The sequence below is a fragment of the Oryctolagus cuniculus genome, chromosome 16 (assembly GCF_051225735.1).
Source record: "Oryctolagus cuniculus isolate XC-2025 breed Fujian yellow rabbit chromosome 16, ASM5122573v1, whole genome shotgun sequence".
Taxonomy (NCBI): Eukaryota; Metazoa; Chordata; class Mammalia; order Lagomorpha; family Leporidae; genus Oryctolagus; species Oryctolagus cuniculus.
Genome location: NC_142882.1, coordinates 58,577,928 through 58,594,802, shown reverse-complemented (window position 1 = coordinate 58,594,802; position 16,875 = coordinate 58,577,928). Strand labels below are relative to the sequence as shown.

General features: G+C 58.9%; 1 protein-coding gene across 27 annotated transcripts in view; it reads right to left on the bottom strand.

Annotated features, from left to right (window-relative positions):
* MINDY4 (MINDY lysine 48 deubiquitinase 4) overlaps positions 1-16,875 on the bottom strand; it is a 127,841-nt gene that overhangs the window by 27,255 nt on the left and 83,711 nt on the right. For 17 of the 27 annotated variants that reach the window (XR_016223014.1, XR_016223015.1, XR_016223016.1 and 14 more), the window contains 4 exons: positions 16,041-16,108; positions 13,556-13,654; positions 6,137-6,200; positions 3,193-3,354 (listed from right to left, as the gene is read on the bottom strand). Coding sequence is in view for 13 of the 27 variants with exons in the window: in XM_089316085.1 (XP_089172211.1) it covers positions 3,193-3,354; positions 6,137-6,200; positions 13,556-13,654; positions 16,041-16,108 (393 nt within the window). In the remaining 14 variants the exon portion in view is untranslated. Of the gene's footprint in view, positions 1-3,192; positions 3,355-6,136; positions 6,201-8,279; positions 8,633-13,555; positions 13,655-16,040; positions 16,109-16,875 lie in introns of those variants that run through there. The other 10 variants (XR_016223025.1, XR_016223026.1, XR_016223024.1 and 7 more) reach the window with 3 other exon arrangements.

Here is a 16,875-nt window from a genome sequence, read left to right as displayed (position 1 = left end):
GTTGCATCCCATTTGGGGAGTGCCTGAGTTTCAGGCCTGCCTCTGCTTCTCAGCCAGCTTCCTGGTAATAAACTTGGGAGGTAACCCCTGTAGAAGACCTGAATGGAGTTCCAAGCTCTTGGCTTTGGCCAGGCCCAAACCTGGCTATTGCAGGCATGCATTTGGGGATGAATAAATAATGAACAAATAAAACTGTAAAAAAAAAAAAAATAATAAGGTCAAGCTGGCTTCTAGGAAGGGACAGGATTAGAAGGGAGGGTACAGGAGTTGAAGTCAGCTGGGCTGCCACAGGTGTCCAGGCCAGCAACGCTAGCGGCTTGGACCACGATCAAAGTGAGAGACGACCTGGAGACAGAGCACGTGGCGTCCTGCTGGGGCGGGTGCACCCCTGGCTGGAGCAACCGGGCAGGGGGTGTGGCTTTCTGTGTAGGGAGGATGGGCAGGAAAGCCTTCTCTACCAAGCTCAACGTTCCTGAGGTCCCCCCACAAAGACAAGAAGGACAGTGCCTCTGGTCAGGGCGGCAGCACCAAGGCCAACTCCCCCTCCCACCCCCGCAGCGTGTCAGCCCCCATCACCAGCCTGTCATGAAGGCAGTCCTCACTGGTGAGCCTTGCCTGGGCCAGCTCTGCAGTGCGGTGACGTTAGAAGGGCAGGACTAGCCGGCCCTGAGCCTGGTGGGGTCACGGCCGGCCTATGGCTATCCCGTAGGACGCAGTCACGCTGGGACAGCGGCCTGGTTACCCAGAGCAGGGGGCACAGCTATGGGTGCCACAGCCCAGGCTGCTCCAAGTGCCAGGGCTTCCACATAGCCGTGTCTGTGCTGCCCAGTGCAGGGGCACAGGCCAGGCCAGAACAGGGATCCCAGCTCCGAGTCCAAGTCTGGGCCTGGGCATTGAACCTGGGCTCTTCTACATGCAGTGAGGCTGGTCAGATAGAATCTGAGGGACCTGGTGACATGAGGAGCAGCCAGCAGTGTTAAACAAAGGGTCTGGACCAGCAGGCTCTGCCTGAGCCTGCAACAGAGCTGGAGCCTCCGTGAGGCCCTGGGAGGAAGAGCAGGAGCAGGAGCAGGAGAGGGGGCCGGGCTCTGGCTTCAGTGAGCTTGCAGCTACCAGGCAGAGGGAAGCACCTCTAGCCTGTGGGGGACCTGACTCCCAGTCAGCCAAGCACAGCACCACAAGGGGCTGGTGTGGACCCAGGAGGCCTGGAGGAAGGGCAGAGGTGGGGTGGGGGAGGGGCCTGGAAGTCCTCAGCAGTTGTGCATTCTATGGGAAGCATGGAGGGGGACTGAGCTGCCATCAGTCAGCTTCCACAGACCCCAGGACATGGAAAGAAAGCAGGGCTCCTGGGACACCTAGGGGGTCCCTTCACCCAGCAGCAGATTTTCAGGCTGCAGGCTTGCAGAGCCCACCCAGGCTGTGACGCTTGCCAGCCCTGGAGCCCCTCCCTAGCCATGAGGCCACATTCCTGGGCGCCCGCCACACACCAGCGCAGCACCCCCCGCCCAGTCTTTGGAATCCAAGTCTGCCTTCTGTGCACTCAGGGTATGCCCAGAGAGGGGCCTGGGGGTGAGGCCCAGCAGCAAGGGACGGCACACCCAAGCACGTGGTCACACAGAAAGGGCTTAAAACCCCTGTCTGCTCCCACTCTGCCAACCCTCAGCCCTGCCCTGGCCAAGTGTCGATGTCAGATCGGTCTCCATGTCCTGATCGTGAGACGCACGATGAATGAGGCCTACCCAAGAATCTTTGCAGGATCAGACCCGTACAGACGGCTGCTGCCACCCCTCGGACAACCCTTTCCCCATAATCAACCACAGAACAAGGACTCCCTGGAGACCGAGAAAGCAAGGCTCAGAGAAGGTTCTGGGGCAACTGGGACTAGAGGGCAGGTCCAGGGCAGCCCTGTCCAGGCCCTCTCAGCCCCTGCCCAGTCCCCGGATGGTCAGCTGCCCACTGCCTGCCCAGCTTCACCAGAGACCCAGCCCTGTCTCAGACCCTGGCTGCAGTGAGAGAGGCAGAGGGACCACTCTGCAGCAAACAGACCACGTGAGAACTGTGTCTCCCCCAAAGACGGGCTGAAACCTGAGCCCCAGTATCTCACAGTATGGCCTTCGGTGAACACATGCTACTGCAGATGACGTCAGTCAGGATGGGGTTTGCTGGAGTGGGGGCCTACTCTGACAGGACTGAGGTCCTTACAAGAGAAGAAGACGGGGTGGACGTGTGGCACAACAGTTCAAGCTCTGCTTGAGAGGCCTGTGTTCCTTAGTGGAGCCCCTGGGTTCCAGTCTCACTTCCCCTTCCAAATCCAGCTTCCTGCTAATGCACACCCCGGGAGGGAGCACACGATGGCCCAAGCACTGGATCCCTGCCACCAGGCGTTCACTCAACACTCCTACACACAGTCACTGGTGTGCACTCACACTCATACACTCACACATATACACCCTCACATACACACACTCACACACGTTCACTCATACACTCCTACACATTCACTCATGTGCACTCACACATATACACTCACACTCATATTCACACACACTCACACATATACACCCTCACATATACACACTCATACACATTCACTCATACACTCCTACACATTCACTCATGTGCACTCACACACATGCACTCACACTCATACACTCTCACACACACCCTCACATACACACACTCACACATGTTCACTCATACACTCCCACACACATTCACTCATGTGTACTCACACACATACTCACATTCCTTATCACACACTCTCACACATACACACCCTCACACATATACATACACTCACACATTCACTTGTACACTCCTCCACACATTTACTCATATGCATTCATATACATATACACTCACATACACTTAAATATTCACACACACTTAGACACATTCACACACACACACAGGTTCATATACTCCCACACTCACCTTCACTCAGTGCACACAAACACACTCACATATTCTATAGTCTCACACTCAAGTGCACACTCACAGACACACTTACACACACACACACCCTAACTCGGCCACTGCGACCCACAATCCCACCAGGAGCCCCTTGCGTCCTCTCAGAACCTAGGGTGAGGAAGCTCTGCTTCTTCCCAGGCCCTCTGTGGTCCAGGCTGGAGGCTCTGAGACCTGGAGTGCAGTTTTCCTCCCCGCCAGGAGGCCCAGGTGCCGTGGTACCTGGCACACGTTGTAGTGCTCAAAGAGGGACAGGAAGCCGATGTCGCTGCGTTCGGCGATGCCACGCAGGAGCGTGGTGCTGCCCTGCCCAGAATCCAGCTCCACCACGTCGTTGAAGACATTGGACACGGCCTTCCCGGTCAGCAGCAGATTGACAAGCTCCTGTCCAAGAGACAAGGGGGAGGGGCGCATCAAGTCCCTGCAGCAGCCACTAAGAGGCTGGGGGGTGGTGCAGGCGAGAGTGTGAAGGAGAGAAAGCCAGGAGGGAGGCAGGAAACCTGAGGTCCTGAGTCAGTTTCCCTACCAGCCCCAAGGGAAAGTGGCCAACTGTTCTCATCAAAGCACTCCAGGAACACATCCTTTTTGACCGCACACGTACTCACTGAGCGCCACACGCATGGAGGCCCCGTCCCAAGCCCTGGGCCGCTGGGGCCTCCTGGCCTGGGGCACCTGCACCCAGCCTGGGGGGCTGGGATGCCCCTGCATGGCTGACACAAGATGTGGGACGAGCCGGGGCTGTGGAAACAGGTGCAGGGAGCTCCCAGGGCCACAGGCGCCACTGAGGGCAGCTGGGTGGGGAGGTGACATTGGGTGGGTCCCAAAAGACAGCGGTATTTTAGTAACCATTTGTGTTTTGGAACAACTTTAGACTCAATAGAAGTTGTACAAAATAGTGCCGAGTTCCTGTGCGCCCTTCACCCAGCTTCCAGCAGCGGTAACCACTGCCCGGCGGGCCCCCTCCCCGCCGCCAGGAAACCGGCCATGGCGCGGCACCGGCTCCAGGCCTTGTCCACGTCTCCCCAGGGGCGGGGACTCTGAAGGGAAAAGGGTGAGCAGAGCAAAATACTTCAGGGGGCAGTGGTGGAGGCCGAAGGCCCCAGTCTAGCTCTGCCCCTACTTGTGTCCTGCTGTGGCCTTTGTTACTCACTGGCCCCATGAACCAACAAGCATGTGACCCCCGACCCCAGAGGTGGCACCGTGTGCACCCCTGCATCAGCGTGGACCTTGGTGGCTGGTGGTGTGGGTCTGCCTGATGCAGGGGACCCAGGGCCCCACCTCCTGTTAGGAACGGAGAAATGGAGCGTCACGACTAGAAGGGATTTGCCCCAAGATCACAAAGAACTCAGCAGCTGAACTTGCACCCACATCTTCTGGCTCTGCCTGGCTCTCCCCCTGTGCCCGGACAGAGATCAGATACAGGCTGGTGACCTTGAGAGCCCACTGCCCCGTGAGGAAGGCCCGAAGCCCGCCCAGCTCCAGGAGGCGAGCAGCCAGGGCGCGGTGTATCAGCCACTTCTGCAAGGCTGGCGCCGCGGTGGGGCGGGGGCGGGGGGGGGGGGGGCAAGTAGAGGTATCTCTTGCTTCAGGCACGCATGCGGGCACTGCGGCGACAGCCCTGTCCCCAGCACCTTCTCTGGAGGGCAGAGTTTACAGCGGACTTTTCCCCTGGATTGTGGGAACAGCATCCGGAGCTAATAAAGGTCTCCATCCACACCGACACCCCTGGCCCAGTGGCAGTGAGGATGCCCCCCTGCAGGCCACAGAGGGGCCCCTGTGGGGGGAGGCCTGGCTGCGTCCCCGCAGAGGAAGCGAGGTGAGGACTGGGAGGAAATGTCTGCTCTGGGCTCCAGCAGGCCGCGGCCGCGCCGACAGCCTTACGGGCGGCGGGCCTTTCCTCTGCGGTTCTCCGGGGCGGAAGGGCCCCGTTCTCCAATCTGAGCTGTGCCCCAAGCCCTCCTCACAGCAGGAAGCCTTCTCGAGATACGGGAGGAGGGGCAGCAGGCCTCTCCCTGCCCCCAGACTCAAAAACACACAGGGGCAAAGCTTGGTGGTCACAGAGTCCTTGGCTGCTGCAAGTGTGGTCCATGGACCAGCACATGGCCCTGCCCGGAAGCCTCTCGGCCACAGCCCAGAGCCCCTGCCTCGGGGTCTGCTCTTCATCGAGACCCTCGTGGGTTCCTATGCACAGCAAAGTTCAAGCAGCCTGCTCTCGTCCGAAGGTCTCGTCCACAAAGGAAGCGACTGAGGCACGGGGAGGGGAAGAACTGGCCCCAGCTCATTCTGAGAGTGCAACCAGGAGCAGGGTCTGACCCCGCCCCAATTCTGGCCAGCAGCCTCTGCACCCAGCCTGGCTGCTGACCCCCGGCCAGCACTACTCTGCCCTCCACAAGGGCAGACACCACGAGAGCAAACCAACGCCGAGCATGCGGGCAGGGAGCCCCGAGCGGTCAGAAGTACAGCAGCCCCCCGCCCTTCCTCCAGGGACTTCTTACAGAAGGTGGCTGCAGCCAACCCCACTGTCCCTTTATAGGTACCCTGGGTAGACCAGAGGCCCTGAACTTGCCCCTGCCAGGACCCAGGCAGATCTCCAGGGCTGGATGAGAGTAAGCCACGATCATTGGTCCTCATTTGCCCCTGGGAGACTACAGCTCTGCCCAGCCCGTCTGTGCTGCACACCCTGGCCCCTAAGCACCACACAGGCTCCAGTCCCATGCCTGGTGGCAACCAAGCGACTGGGAGGCTCAACAAGAAGCAATGGGCTTGGGTCTCCCCTGCCCTCCTCCAGGCCCTCTGAGGGTGCTCTGGTAGAGATAGGGGGAAAGGCTGTGGTAAAGAGTCCCTGATAAAGACGCAATGGTGCCACAGCTGTCAGCAGCCACAACGGCACCCAGGGTCTCTGGGACACCATGGCCTATGTCCCAGGCTCTGGGCTAGGCAGCACCCGAGGCTGCCTGCCACCTCATCTGCATCCCTGAGCTCTGAGCACGCAGTACAGTGCACAGCCAGCTCTCCAGAAATGAAGGCAGCCCCGGCTCTCTTCGTAGGTCTCTCCGACGGGAAAGCACAGCACGGGTGGGCATGGGCATGCTGCTCTGAGGGTGCTCGTGGGGCAAAGGGAGAAGGGAGGGACAGGAAAGCAGCCCCCACCCCCAGCACTACTGACCTGCGTGCAGTATCCGTGAGCTCCAATCAGGTGGCTGGTGGGGACATCGAAGTCCTGGCGGATGCTGGAAAAGATAAGAAGCGGGGTTGGCGTGGCTCTGCCTGGCCTGCGCTGCCCAGGCAAACCGGCTAAGCAACCAGACACGCCTCTCACGATCCAGGCTGAGGCCGAGGGTTCCAGGTCTGGTGGCACCCTCAGCAAATCTCTGTTCTGTGCCCTGCTTAGAGGAAGCTGTCATCCAGAAGGGGCTGGGGCTCAAGCCCAGGCTTTCTGGAGTCGAGCTCACTGAATGCTGGGGACAGCAGCCTGCACTCGGCCTCACCAGGAGGTGAGTGAAGTGGATGCAAAAGGGCTCCTGGGCTGGGAGCACACCCCAACTGTGGCTGCCCATGGTGGGCACCAGGACATCCTCCTCCGTCCCTGGACCTCGGTCTGCCAGCCTATTAAATGGGAGCAATGGACTCTAATATTCCCTGAGTTCTCAAGACAATGACCACCATCACCTGGGCAGATCTCTTGCACATGGCACCACACGTGTATTATTCCCTAAACCCAGTGAGAAAAACCAAGGCTCAGGCAAAGGCTCAATTTGTCCCGGGGGCTCAGCTTGTCGGCAGTGGGGACTAAGAGAGAGCCGGGGCAGCCAGGCACTGCAGCCTTTGGCCTCTGTCCTGTGGGCAGCATTCCTAAAAGGTGAAAACCCCTTTTTCTCAAACCAGGAAAAAACAATCCCCAGGGCTGTGCAGTGCTAGGCACAGAACGCAGGCCTCCTGGGCCGCAGCTGCCCTGTCCCTTGGGAGGGGCGAGAGGAGGAGCACCAGGAGGCCAAGGACCCTTCCTGAGACTCAAAGCCCCACTTCCCCATGACGGCACTCTAGGAAGTCCACCATGAGGAGCCTGCCCCTTTTGCTTCCCATGAAGCACATCCCCCTGGGGGAAGGCAGCAGGATGGTGGAGTTGGCAGCTTGTGACAGGACCCCGGGCAAGGCAGCAGTCACCTCTCTATCTTACAGCAGGTGCCTGGGACCATGTGAGGCCAGAGCACCTGGCTCCCCAGCCCAGCCTCTCCTCTGCTGCCCACGGCGGGGAACACATGGCTCCCCCACCACTGTGCCCAGGGCCTGGCTCACTTCCTCCCCCACACCCCAAAGAGGGCACTGAGCGGTGAGCAGGGGTGGGGAGGCTCAGCCATCACGACTGTGATTTTTCCTTTTTAGCGGATGAAATGAGAGACTTGCTCTCCGTTTATGCTTTAAAAGCAAGATTGGCCACCATGCCACAAACCTAAGACACCCTGGCCCCCGCATGCTTCCCAGACAAGCTGAAACTCAAGCTCCTTGACAGCTGCGGGCAAAAGGCTTTCTTGTGGTTTTTAATGATGGGAAGGGTTACAGCCCGCAGGAGGTGGGCTGGGGTTACGCGGCTTACGCGGCGGGAGCTGCAGACAGGCAGAGGCAAGGCGGGCAGGGGGCTCCTGGGGAGGGGGTCTCAAGGCTCAGGCCGTGGACGGCCCCGTGGGCCTGGGTGGGGCCAGCGGTGACTCACGGGGGAGCGTGGCGCTCGGCTGGCGCTGGCTCAGGCAGAAGAATTGATGGAAACGTTGTCCGTGGCAAATACAGGCATCTTCTGACGAGAAGAAAATAACCTCAAAGCAGCCCTGGGAGGCGCGATAAGCATCGCTGGCCCCAGGCCACCACGGCGCTGACAGGCAGCCCGCTCTTCATAAACTCACGGCCGCGTGCTCACCCTGCGGGCCTGGGAGCCTACGTCAGCTGGGAGCACAGGGACAAGCAAGGGAGGACAATGGTGGGAAGTGGTAATTGCATCCTTAGGTGCAAACACGATGGGAAATTCAGACGTGCGCTGGGATCTTAAAAGGGAGGAACATCTGTATTTCACATCAGCGCGTTTGGGAGACGCCGAGGAGCGGCTTATAGCCTAGGAGATTTATAACACTGGCGGATTCTGAAGCCCAGGCTTCCCGCTAGGGGAATTCCCTGGAGGGCTAAGGGCTAGGAGTCCCGAGCAGGACTGGCAGCCGCCAGAGAAGGGACACGCACTCAGGGCTATCCAGACCCCACCCTGATCCCCTTCTGCTGTGCACTCGCAGACCACCCCACACCCCCACCCTGTGCCTCAGTCTCCCCAGCTGTAACACGAGGGTCTTGGACAAGACGAGAAGGGTTAACAGCTAGTTTGTGTCCCCTCAAAATTCTGTGTTAAAGTCCTAATCCCCAGCACCTCCCAACATGTATCAGGAGTCAGAGGTGTTTAGGAACGAAGTTCAAACGAGTGCATGAGGGTGAGGATCGGTGCTCTTAGCTGAAGAGGAAATAGGGCACTCACAGGGACACTAGGGATACGCACGCCCAGTGAGAAGGCGGCCACCTCGAGTCCAGGAGGAGCCTACCCTGCGGGCGCCTTGTCCTGCCACCGACCTCCTCAGCATTCCGGAAGCAAAGGGCCCAAAGCCTGCAGCACGGGTTTGGAGATGTCCTGGCCATGGAGGTGACAGAGAAAGGAGAACAGAGGGGCTCTGTCCAGGACGCCAGCAGGGACTGATTCTCCTGACTCTGTGCCATCAGGACGTCCCCAAGCCACTGCAAGGCACCAGGAACCAGACCAAGGGGACATCAGCACTGGGAGAGGCGGCAGGGCTCTGAGTTTCACAGATGGGAAGATGCCTGGTCCAGAGCTAGCGACAACGCCAGCCCAGCTTCAGGGCCCAGGGCTGCACTTCTCTGCACCTGTGCCTGGCCACACGTCCCGGAGCAGGCAGACAGTGCCCAGCCTGGAATGTGCACAGCCTCAGATGCATCTTATCTTTCTCTCCAAGGCCTTGGGGGCAGGATCACCACCTCCGCTCTACTCCAAGAGACACTGAGGCCCCATGAGGCGGAGACTCTTGTGGTTGTGCGGTCACAATTAGCCAGGAACAGGTCCCCAGCACCCACAGCACATGGGACCTACAGAGGCCTGAACTGTCAGACAGCCTGGCCAGCCAGCTCCAGGAAGGGCCTGGAATCCTGAAGCCCACTCAGAGCCCCCCGTCCCTTCAGCTACAAGCTACTCCATGTGAATCTGCCATCTGGCACAGATGTTTCTGAATAAGGAGGAAAATATGTTCAAGTGGCCTGGAGACACAGCCCAAGTCTATGGTAACAGCCATTCGCCCAAAGCCACAGTCCACAAGGGGGTCAGCAGCCAGCTCAGCAGGCAGAGCCCTCTCCCAGTCTCCGCTCTCGTTTATAAAACCAGAACAGGGGAGGGTGCCTCTGGCTCCTCCTGGGCTATGGACAAGTGTGCCCCGCCCATGACTCTGATACTAAAACATCAGGCCCATCACTGGCAGTGACCTCCACCTGCCCATGAAGACACTGGGCCCTGGGGAAACCGCACTACACGGGGCAGCTCCCACCAGGCCCTCCCAGAGCCTCACCACACTTCCGGCCACTGCAGGGAAGTTGCCTTTTCAAACAGCACCAGTAGGGAAAGGGCAGCTGTGGGACATCCAGCACACAGGCAGCCCTGGGTTCAGATCCAAGTATGTCTACTTTCCGGTAATTCCCCACCCCCCCGGCCTCAGTTTACCCAATTGCAGTGTGGGTGTGGTGATGTCTCCTTCTGTTATAAACTGTTGTGAGAACTGAATAGGGAGAGCTATATAAAGCACATGGCATTTCCTCTTTCCTACGATAACAACAATAAAAACAAGAAAACAATGACTGCAAGGTCATGATTCCTGCAACCTCAACCATTCGTATCACGGCCAAGAGCCCAGAATAAATTGAGACCTCCAGGCGGTGGACGTGTAGCTGTATCTGAAAATGGTTTGGACAGAGCAAATATCGACTGTTTCCCAGGAAGGCCGAGCTGCCGTGGGTGATGAGTCACAAGCGGGTGTCAGGCCCTGCCCGCCGCCGGCTCTGGGTGACCTTTAGTAAATCACTTTCCACTTCTCAATCTACCATAGTAACCACTTCAAAGTGTTACTGCAATGAGACCAGGCCACAAAAGGACCCTCAAATAGTGGGGCCTGCACAGCTGGAGGGCTTGGGGTCCAGGCAGGGAGAGGAAGGGGCTAGGCAGCCCTTGGCTGCCTCTGCCTCACCACCCCCCACGTTCCCTTCTGAGAAGGCCTCATGCAGTTGGTGTCCCCTAACCTCACCAGTCTGTACTTGCTGCTGCCAAGGCCCTTCCTGCCTGTCCTTATGTCCCTGCTCAGGGTCACCTCTCCCGGGTTCTCCCCTTCCCAAGGGCACCCGCCAGCTGCTCTTCCTGCACCCATCCTGTCCACAGGCAGCCAGGTTCTGTTCTATCCATCTCTCCCCCGCCTCTGACCCATGCCCAGAACTGCTCAAGGCCCTACAGGTGCACAGCCAACAGGCCCCCTGTGGTACGTGACCTGCCCATCTGCAGAGGTGTTCCGAGGGAGGAAGGCCCAGGCCCAACAGCTTCGGAAGCTGGGTGGCAGGGTCTGAGAAGAGGCAGGTGGGTGAGCAGCCCACCCACGCAGCTGAGACTGGCCTAGCACAGAGGAGTCCCCCGTAAGGTTAATCACCTTGTCCTCCTCCCCTATTACATGCAAAGCTGCACAGGCTGGTCCAGGGCCCTTGCTACCTGCTGCACAGCCCTGTCTGGGTTCAGAGAGCAGCCAAGAGTCACGGTTCAGGGTGTGTGAGGCTCTGCTCAGGCCCCCATTATTCTGGGAGTTTAGGTGGAGTCCTGGGAAAGACAATGAGCATCCCGCTGGGGGTGTCTGGGCGGGTCCCGCACACGCTGGAGCAGAGAGCTTTGTAACCACTTGTCTCCGTTTCTAAGAGAAGTGCCCAAGCCCACCCCCCAAAACCACCTCTGTTCCCCTGTTCTCATATCTTCCACACTTCTACTTCCTAACTTCAGCCCACACCTCTGCTGGCCAGGGTGTGGACCTCTATGTGTTGTGACTGCTTCCCCGGGAACCCCCAGAGTTCACATGCCCTGTGATGGGCATAGCCCACATCTGCCCATGACAAAACATCAGGAATGCGGGCCTGGGGCCTGGCACCTGGCGGGCTGAGAAGCCCACCACGCAGGAGGGCCAACCTGAGAACACAGCTGGGACAGAGGAGAGAATGAAGAGACAGGAGAAACACAAAGTCCCAAACACAGAACTTGGATCCAGCCACTCCTGAAGCCCACGATTTTGCTACAAATCAACTGGTAGCTTATGCTGGCTAGGAACAGAGCTTCCATCATTTGCCTATCCAACCAACACTCACGGTCAGCCTTCAGGGCTGTTTTCTCAAAGCATAGCCATCATTGTTCTGACTGTGATCAGGAAACAGCAGTCACTGTGCTGTGCATGCTCTGTGCCTGGCTTGTGCTGTTCTACAGTGACACCAGCCGATGACAAGTCCCTGCCTTGTGGACTTGCAGGCTTGACGTGGGGCAGCTGGAGGTGTCCTGGTGGTACACACTCCTGAGCTGGCTCCTTCAGGGCCCAGACACCAGGCCAGGCCAAGTCAGGAGAGGCCAGCCCGCCTGCCTGAGCCAGGCCTGTGCTCCCCTCGGGGCATGGGAGCAAGCCTTTGGGCTGTGTGGAGCTGGCCCCAATCCAGGGCCCTGAGCTTCCCTGGGGCTTGTGAGGACCCCCTGGAGAAAGCACAGGCTGTGTAGCTTGCAAAGTAGCAGAGCCAGGAGAGCGTGAAATCCTGCATGAGAGTTACCGTAAGCAACTCAAGATCTTAGAAAAGAAAATAAATGGCTTGAAACCCAGTGGAAAAAAATAAAACCTTGCACACAGCCTGGGGTAAACAGATCTCAAAGGCCTGTTTTTCTAGACTGTTCTTGGGGCCTCTGAGGGTGAAGTGGCCAGGCAGCAGTCAGCCTGCACTCAGCTCGGTTTGTATCTCATGGCGCGCCTCCCTGGCTCTGAGCTGGGTTAGGAACGGCCAAGGGCCAGGAGGTGTGGACTCTGATACAACGGCAGCCTCTGGGCCCCAGGAGGGAGCCCTCCAGGGCCCGGGCGTGAGTCTGAAAGCTGTTGCCAGGAAGGCGGGCCCACCATGGCCTCCTTGTCCCTCACAATCACACACACATACACACACACACACACACACAATCATGTCATCCTCTGCACGGTGCCAGACACAACCACCAGCTCCCACATCCCCTCACACCCAGTTGCAAGTCACCCGTCTTGCCATCCACGCCACAACACTGTATCGTGACACACGCACAGCCTGGAGAGGTCTCCCAGCCCCGGCTCAGCCTTGCCCCAGCTCAACAGCACTGGATCTGCTTGACCTCAGAGGTTGCCTTATCTCCCTGGGCTAACAGGGCGCGTGTCCAGCTGCCCAGAGTAGTCCCAGATTGTCCTGAACTGGGATCAAAGGAGTCTGGGGCGAAGCAGAGCCTGGGCTCTGGAGCAGGAAGGCCCTGGGCAGTCATCTGGTGCCAAGGTTTCGGAGCTGTGTTCGCAGAGCTGGGCTTCTGCAGAGGGCCCTCCAGGGCTGGGGCTGGGGCGCAGGATCTCCCCCTCCCCATTTCCGTGCTAGCATCTGCTTTACACAGTGGAGCTTTAGAGAGAGGGTCACTTGGGAACAAAGTCAGATTTTGTTTCACTAGAAAATAATCCTAAAAGCACTAACCCAACCCTCTCCAAATAAGGTCCAAAAGCATGGGCAGGACCGGCCACCGGCCCTGGGACAGCCGAGCTGAGACAAGCCCCAGGGTCCTGAGGGTGTGCTGGGGTTGACAGGCACATGCTCTCATGCCATGGTCACCCTGTCAGGCTTCCCTGAGTGGCATCTGCACTGCTGTGTCCAAATATCACATAGTGGCCTCTGCCGGTGGCCAGCCCTTGAGGTGGGTGTACCAGTCCCAGGACCACTGCCCCTGCAGGGCAAGGGACCGGCCCGTGAGGGGGTGTGGACCCCCCATGTCTACACACAAGCCTTGCCAGTGCAGAGGTGCTGGTGGGTCAGTACCAGCTGTCCCGGCTGCTCCTGTCCTCAGGGTCATTCCTGTCCTCCCTCCTCAGGAAGCCCCCTGACCACGGGCTGGAGGTGGGGCAGGGGCAGGGTGGCTCCACTGAGAGCTCCTGGCCTCGTCAGTGCTCACCAACCCGAGACCAAGGGCAGGCAAGGGCAGGAAGGGTGCAGAGGCGTCTGAGCATGGCCGAAGACAGTTCTGGAGCTACCACTCACTGTGCTGGCCTCATCCACACCAGGAGCCAAGCTACGCAGGGCTGTGGCCTGCAGGGTGGGAGCTGTCACCCCCACCTTACAGAGGAAGGACCCCCAGCTCGGGGAGATGGGTGCAGCCCTGAGACCGACAAACCCAAAGAGCCAGCCCGGGGCCACCAGTTTTATTTCCTGTGCAGCTGTGCAGCACAACACTCATCTCTGAAGCCAGAGTGATCCCAACAGTGCCCACCTCGCTGTGCTGCTGGAGATTCCATGCCTCTTGTGGACTTGCAGGCTTGACGTGGGGCAGCTGGACGTGTCCTGGTGGTACACACTCCTGAGCTGGCTCCTTCAGGGCCCAGATACCAGGCCAGGCCAAGTCAGGAGAGGCCAGCCCGCCCGGGCAGCCGGGGCACTGCTGCTCAGGACAGGGCAGAAGGCCCCTGAGGCAGCACAGAGCCAACCCTGCCCTGCCAGGCCCCTCATCTCAGCCGGGTCTCTACAGCTCCTCTGCAAGGAAGAGGCTCACCATGCATGTCTGTGTGGATCCACGTGTGCCTACATCTGTGAGCATCTATGCGTGTGTCTGCATGTGTGTCTATGTGGGCATCTATGCATGTGTTTGCATGGATCTGTGTGTGCCTATGTCTGTGGGTATCCATGCGTGTGTCTCCATGTGTGTCTACGTCTGTGGGTATCCATGTGCGTGTCTACGTGGATCCATATGTGCCTATGTCTGTGGGCATCCATGTGTGTGTCTCCATGTGTGTCTACGTCTGTGGGCATCCATGTGTGTGTCTCCATGTGTGTCTCCATCTGTGGGCATCCATATGTGTGTCTCCATGTGTGTCTCCATCTGTGGGCATCCATGTGTGTGTCTCCATGTGTGTCTACGTCTGTGGGCATCCATGTGTGTGTCTCCATGTGTGTCTCCATCTGTGGGCATCCATATGTGTGTCTCCATGTGTGTCTCCATCTGTGGGCATCCATGTGTGTGTCTCCATGTGTGTCTACGTCTGTGGGCATCCATGTGTGTGTCTCCATGTGTGTCTCCATCTGTGGGCATCCATGTGTGTGTCTCCGTGTGTGTCTACATCTGTGGGCATCCATGTGTGTGTCTCCGTGTGTGTCTACGTCTGTGGGCATCCATGTGTGTGTCTCCATGTGTGTCTCCATCTGTGGGCATCCATGTGTGTGTCTCCGTGTGTGTCTACATCTGTGGGCATCCATGTGTGTGTCTCCGTGTGTGTCTACATCTGTGGGCATCCATGCATGTGTCTGCATGGATCAGTATGTGCCTATGTCTGTGGGTTTCTGTGTACACACTGGCAGGGCCATCAACACGAGACTGTGCAGGTCCATCAGGCAGCCTTCCCCACATGGATGACACCCCAGGTGGCAGGGCCTGGGCAGGGACCGACGCCTGCCAGCTTGGGTGTGGCAGGGAGCAGACAGAGCGGCCCTAGTCTTCCAGCTCTGTACCTCATGAAGAGCATCCTGGAGGCAGGCCTGCAGCCCCTTCCAGAGGGGAGGCCACACACAAGAACACTACGCCAAGCAGTGCCCACTCCCAGCTGCATGCCCGGACCCTTGAGGCAGAGGGCCCTGCACACAAGGGGAAGCGGAGGTCAGCATCACCAGCTTCCCCCTCATGAGAGCTGGGGATCCCCACCCCACTGCCCCTGCCAGGGATTAGCAAACCCAGGCCTGGGGAGAAGGGGGCGGTGTCCAGTCACCGTGCACGTGAGCCCACACCAGGAATGAAGCATATCATTATGGCAGGATTAGCAGAAAAATGCCACTGGAAAGTGCTGTGCACACACTGCACTTAATGAGGTCAGTAGCAGCACGCAGCAGGCAGGCCGGTGCACGAGGCCACGGAGCCCCACGCCACTCCCCCCTGCAGCAGAGGCTCAGGGACAGGGACAGGGTCTGCCAGGAGCAGCCGGGGCAGGCCAGCCAATGGCTTCTACTGCCAGGGCCTCCCCAGGCTGGGCACCACGAGGCTATTCATTCTGCCTTCCACTTCCCACTGCTGGGAACTGCTCCCCAATCTTCCCCACCCCTAAAGTAAGAGTGACCCCGCAGGTCTCCATGCTGTCAGGGGTGGAAGTGAATGGGGGCAGTGGACTGCACTTACTCATCTGCTTATTCACCCTCCTAGTGACACAAGGCACAGGTGACAAGTACAAGCTGGGGAACGAGGGGCCCTGAGGCATTCCCGCCCCGGGGCAGCCTGGCGCCACGTGTGGTCACGCTGCTCAGAGCTGGAGTCAGGGACCCTGGCAGCAGAGCCAAGCAGGAGCCAAGCAGGGAGATTTAGGACAAGCAGCTGGCCCACCTCTCCTGCCACCAAAGCTGCCTGGGCACCTGCCCACTCAACCCCCTCAGAGGCTGGCCCTGGATGCCAGCCTTGGTCGTGGTTGCAGGACTGCCTTGACCGACAGCGAGCCCAGCCCGCCTTGAGCTCTCGACATCACCCAGCCCTTGCATGTGTGCCAGGTGTGCACACCCCACCCCACAGTCCCTGAAAACTCCTTGGGCTGTCCCCAGCACATATGGGGAGGCCACGGGGCAGCAGCCCTGGACAGGTATGTGTGCAGAATGCAACTGGCTCTCTGCCCACTTTCCCCTCCTCCACTTGGACCACGTTCACCGAGCACTACCCAGGGCTACAGGGTAGTGAACACTTGCCACACACACACATACCCGCAGGTTGGGGGGAAGATACTCACAGTTCGGTGGTCCTGGACAAGATGGCAGAGAGGGTGAGCAGGATGCATCCATAGGGGCCTGCCTCGAACTGGGAGGGAGAGAGGGGAGTGAGCACCCATCCAGTCTGCACCCCCTCCTCAGCTCTGGCGCCCTGTCCTGGAGGTTTCAGGGGCCTGCAGGGAAGATCTGTGCAGCTGTTACCAGCCAGCCCCTCTGCAGGATGAGGGGGCACCTCCTTGAGTGACATGGGGGCAGAGTGCAGGTGACACAGGGGCTGCCACAGAGCACACACCCACAAATGTAGAGTCCTGGGAGCACAGGGGACAGCAGCGGTCACAGCCACCAGCCATGACAGTGGAAGTGGCATGCAGGCACTGTCTCATCACAACCGCAATAGACTGGGGGACAAGTAGTCATTACTGCCCTCTACCGTGTAAGGAACCGAGGCTCATAACCTGAGCGACGTGCCCAAGCTCACACAGCTCGTAGGTAGCTCAGCAGAATTCCAGGGACACTGTCTAAGTCCAGACCCCTTACTGTGAAGAACTCAGTGTAGGGAGAGCAGTGGAGAGCAGGTTTGGCATGGTGGGGGTCAAGGAGAGGGGAGTGGGTGGGCTGTGCAAGTGCATGCCTTTTTTTAAAATACGATATTTGTAAAATGTTGGTATCTTATTCCTTATAGATCCCATATCAAAGCAGCAATTCGAGTACTGGCAGCTCAGCTCCCAATCCAGCTCCCTGCTACTGTGCTTGGGAAAGCAGTAATGATGATGGCCTAGGTACTTGAGGCCCTGCCACCCCAGTTTGGTCCCAGGACATCACATGTCCTGGAGCCTGGCTTGGTCCCATCTGCCT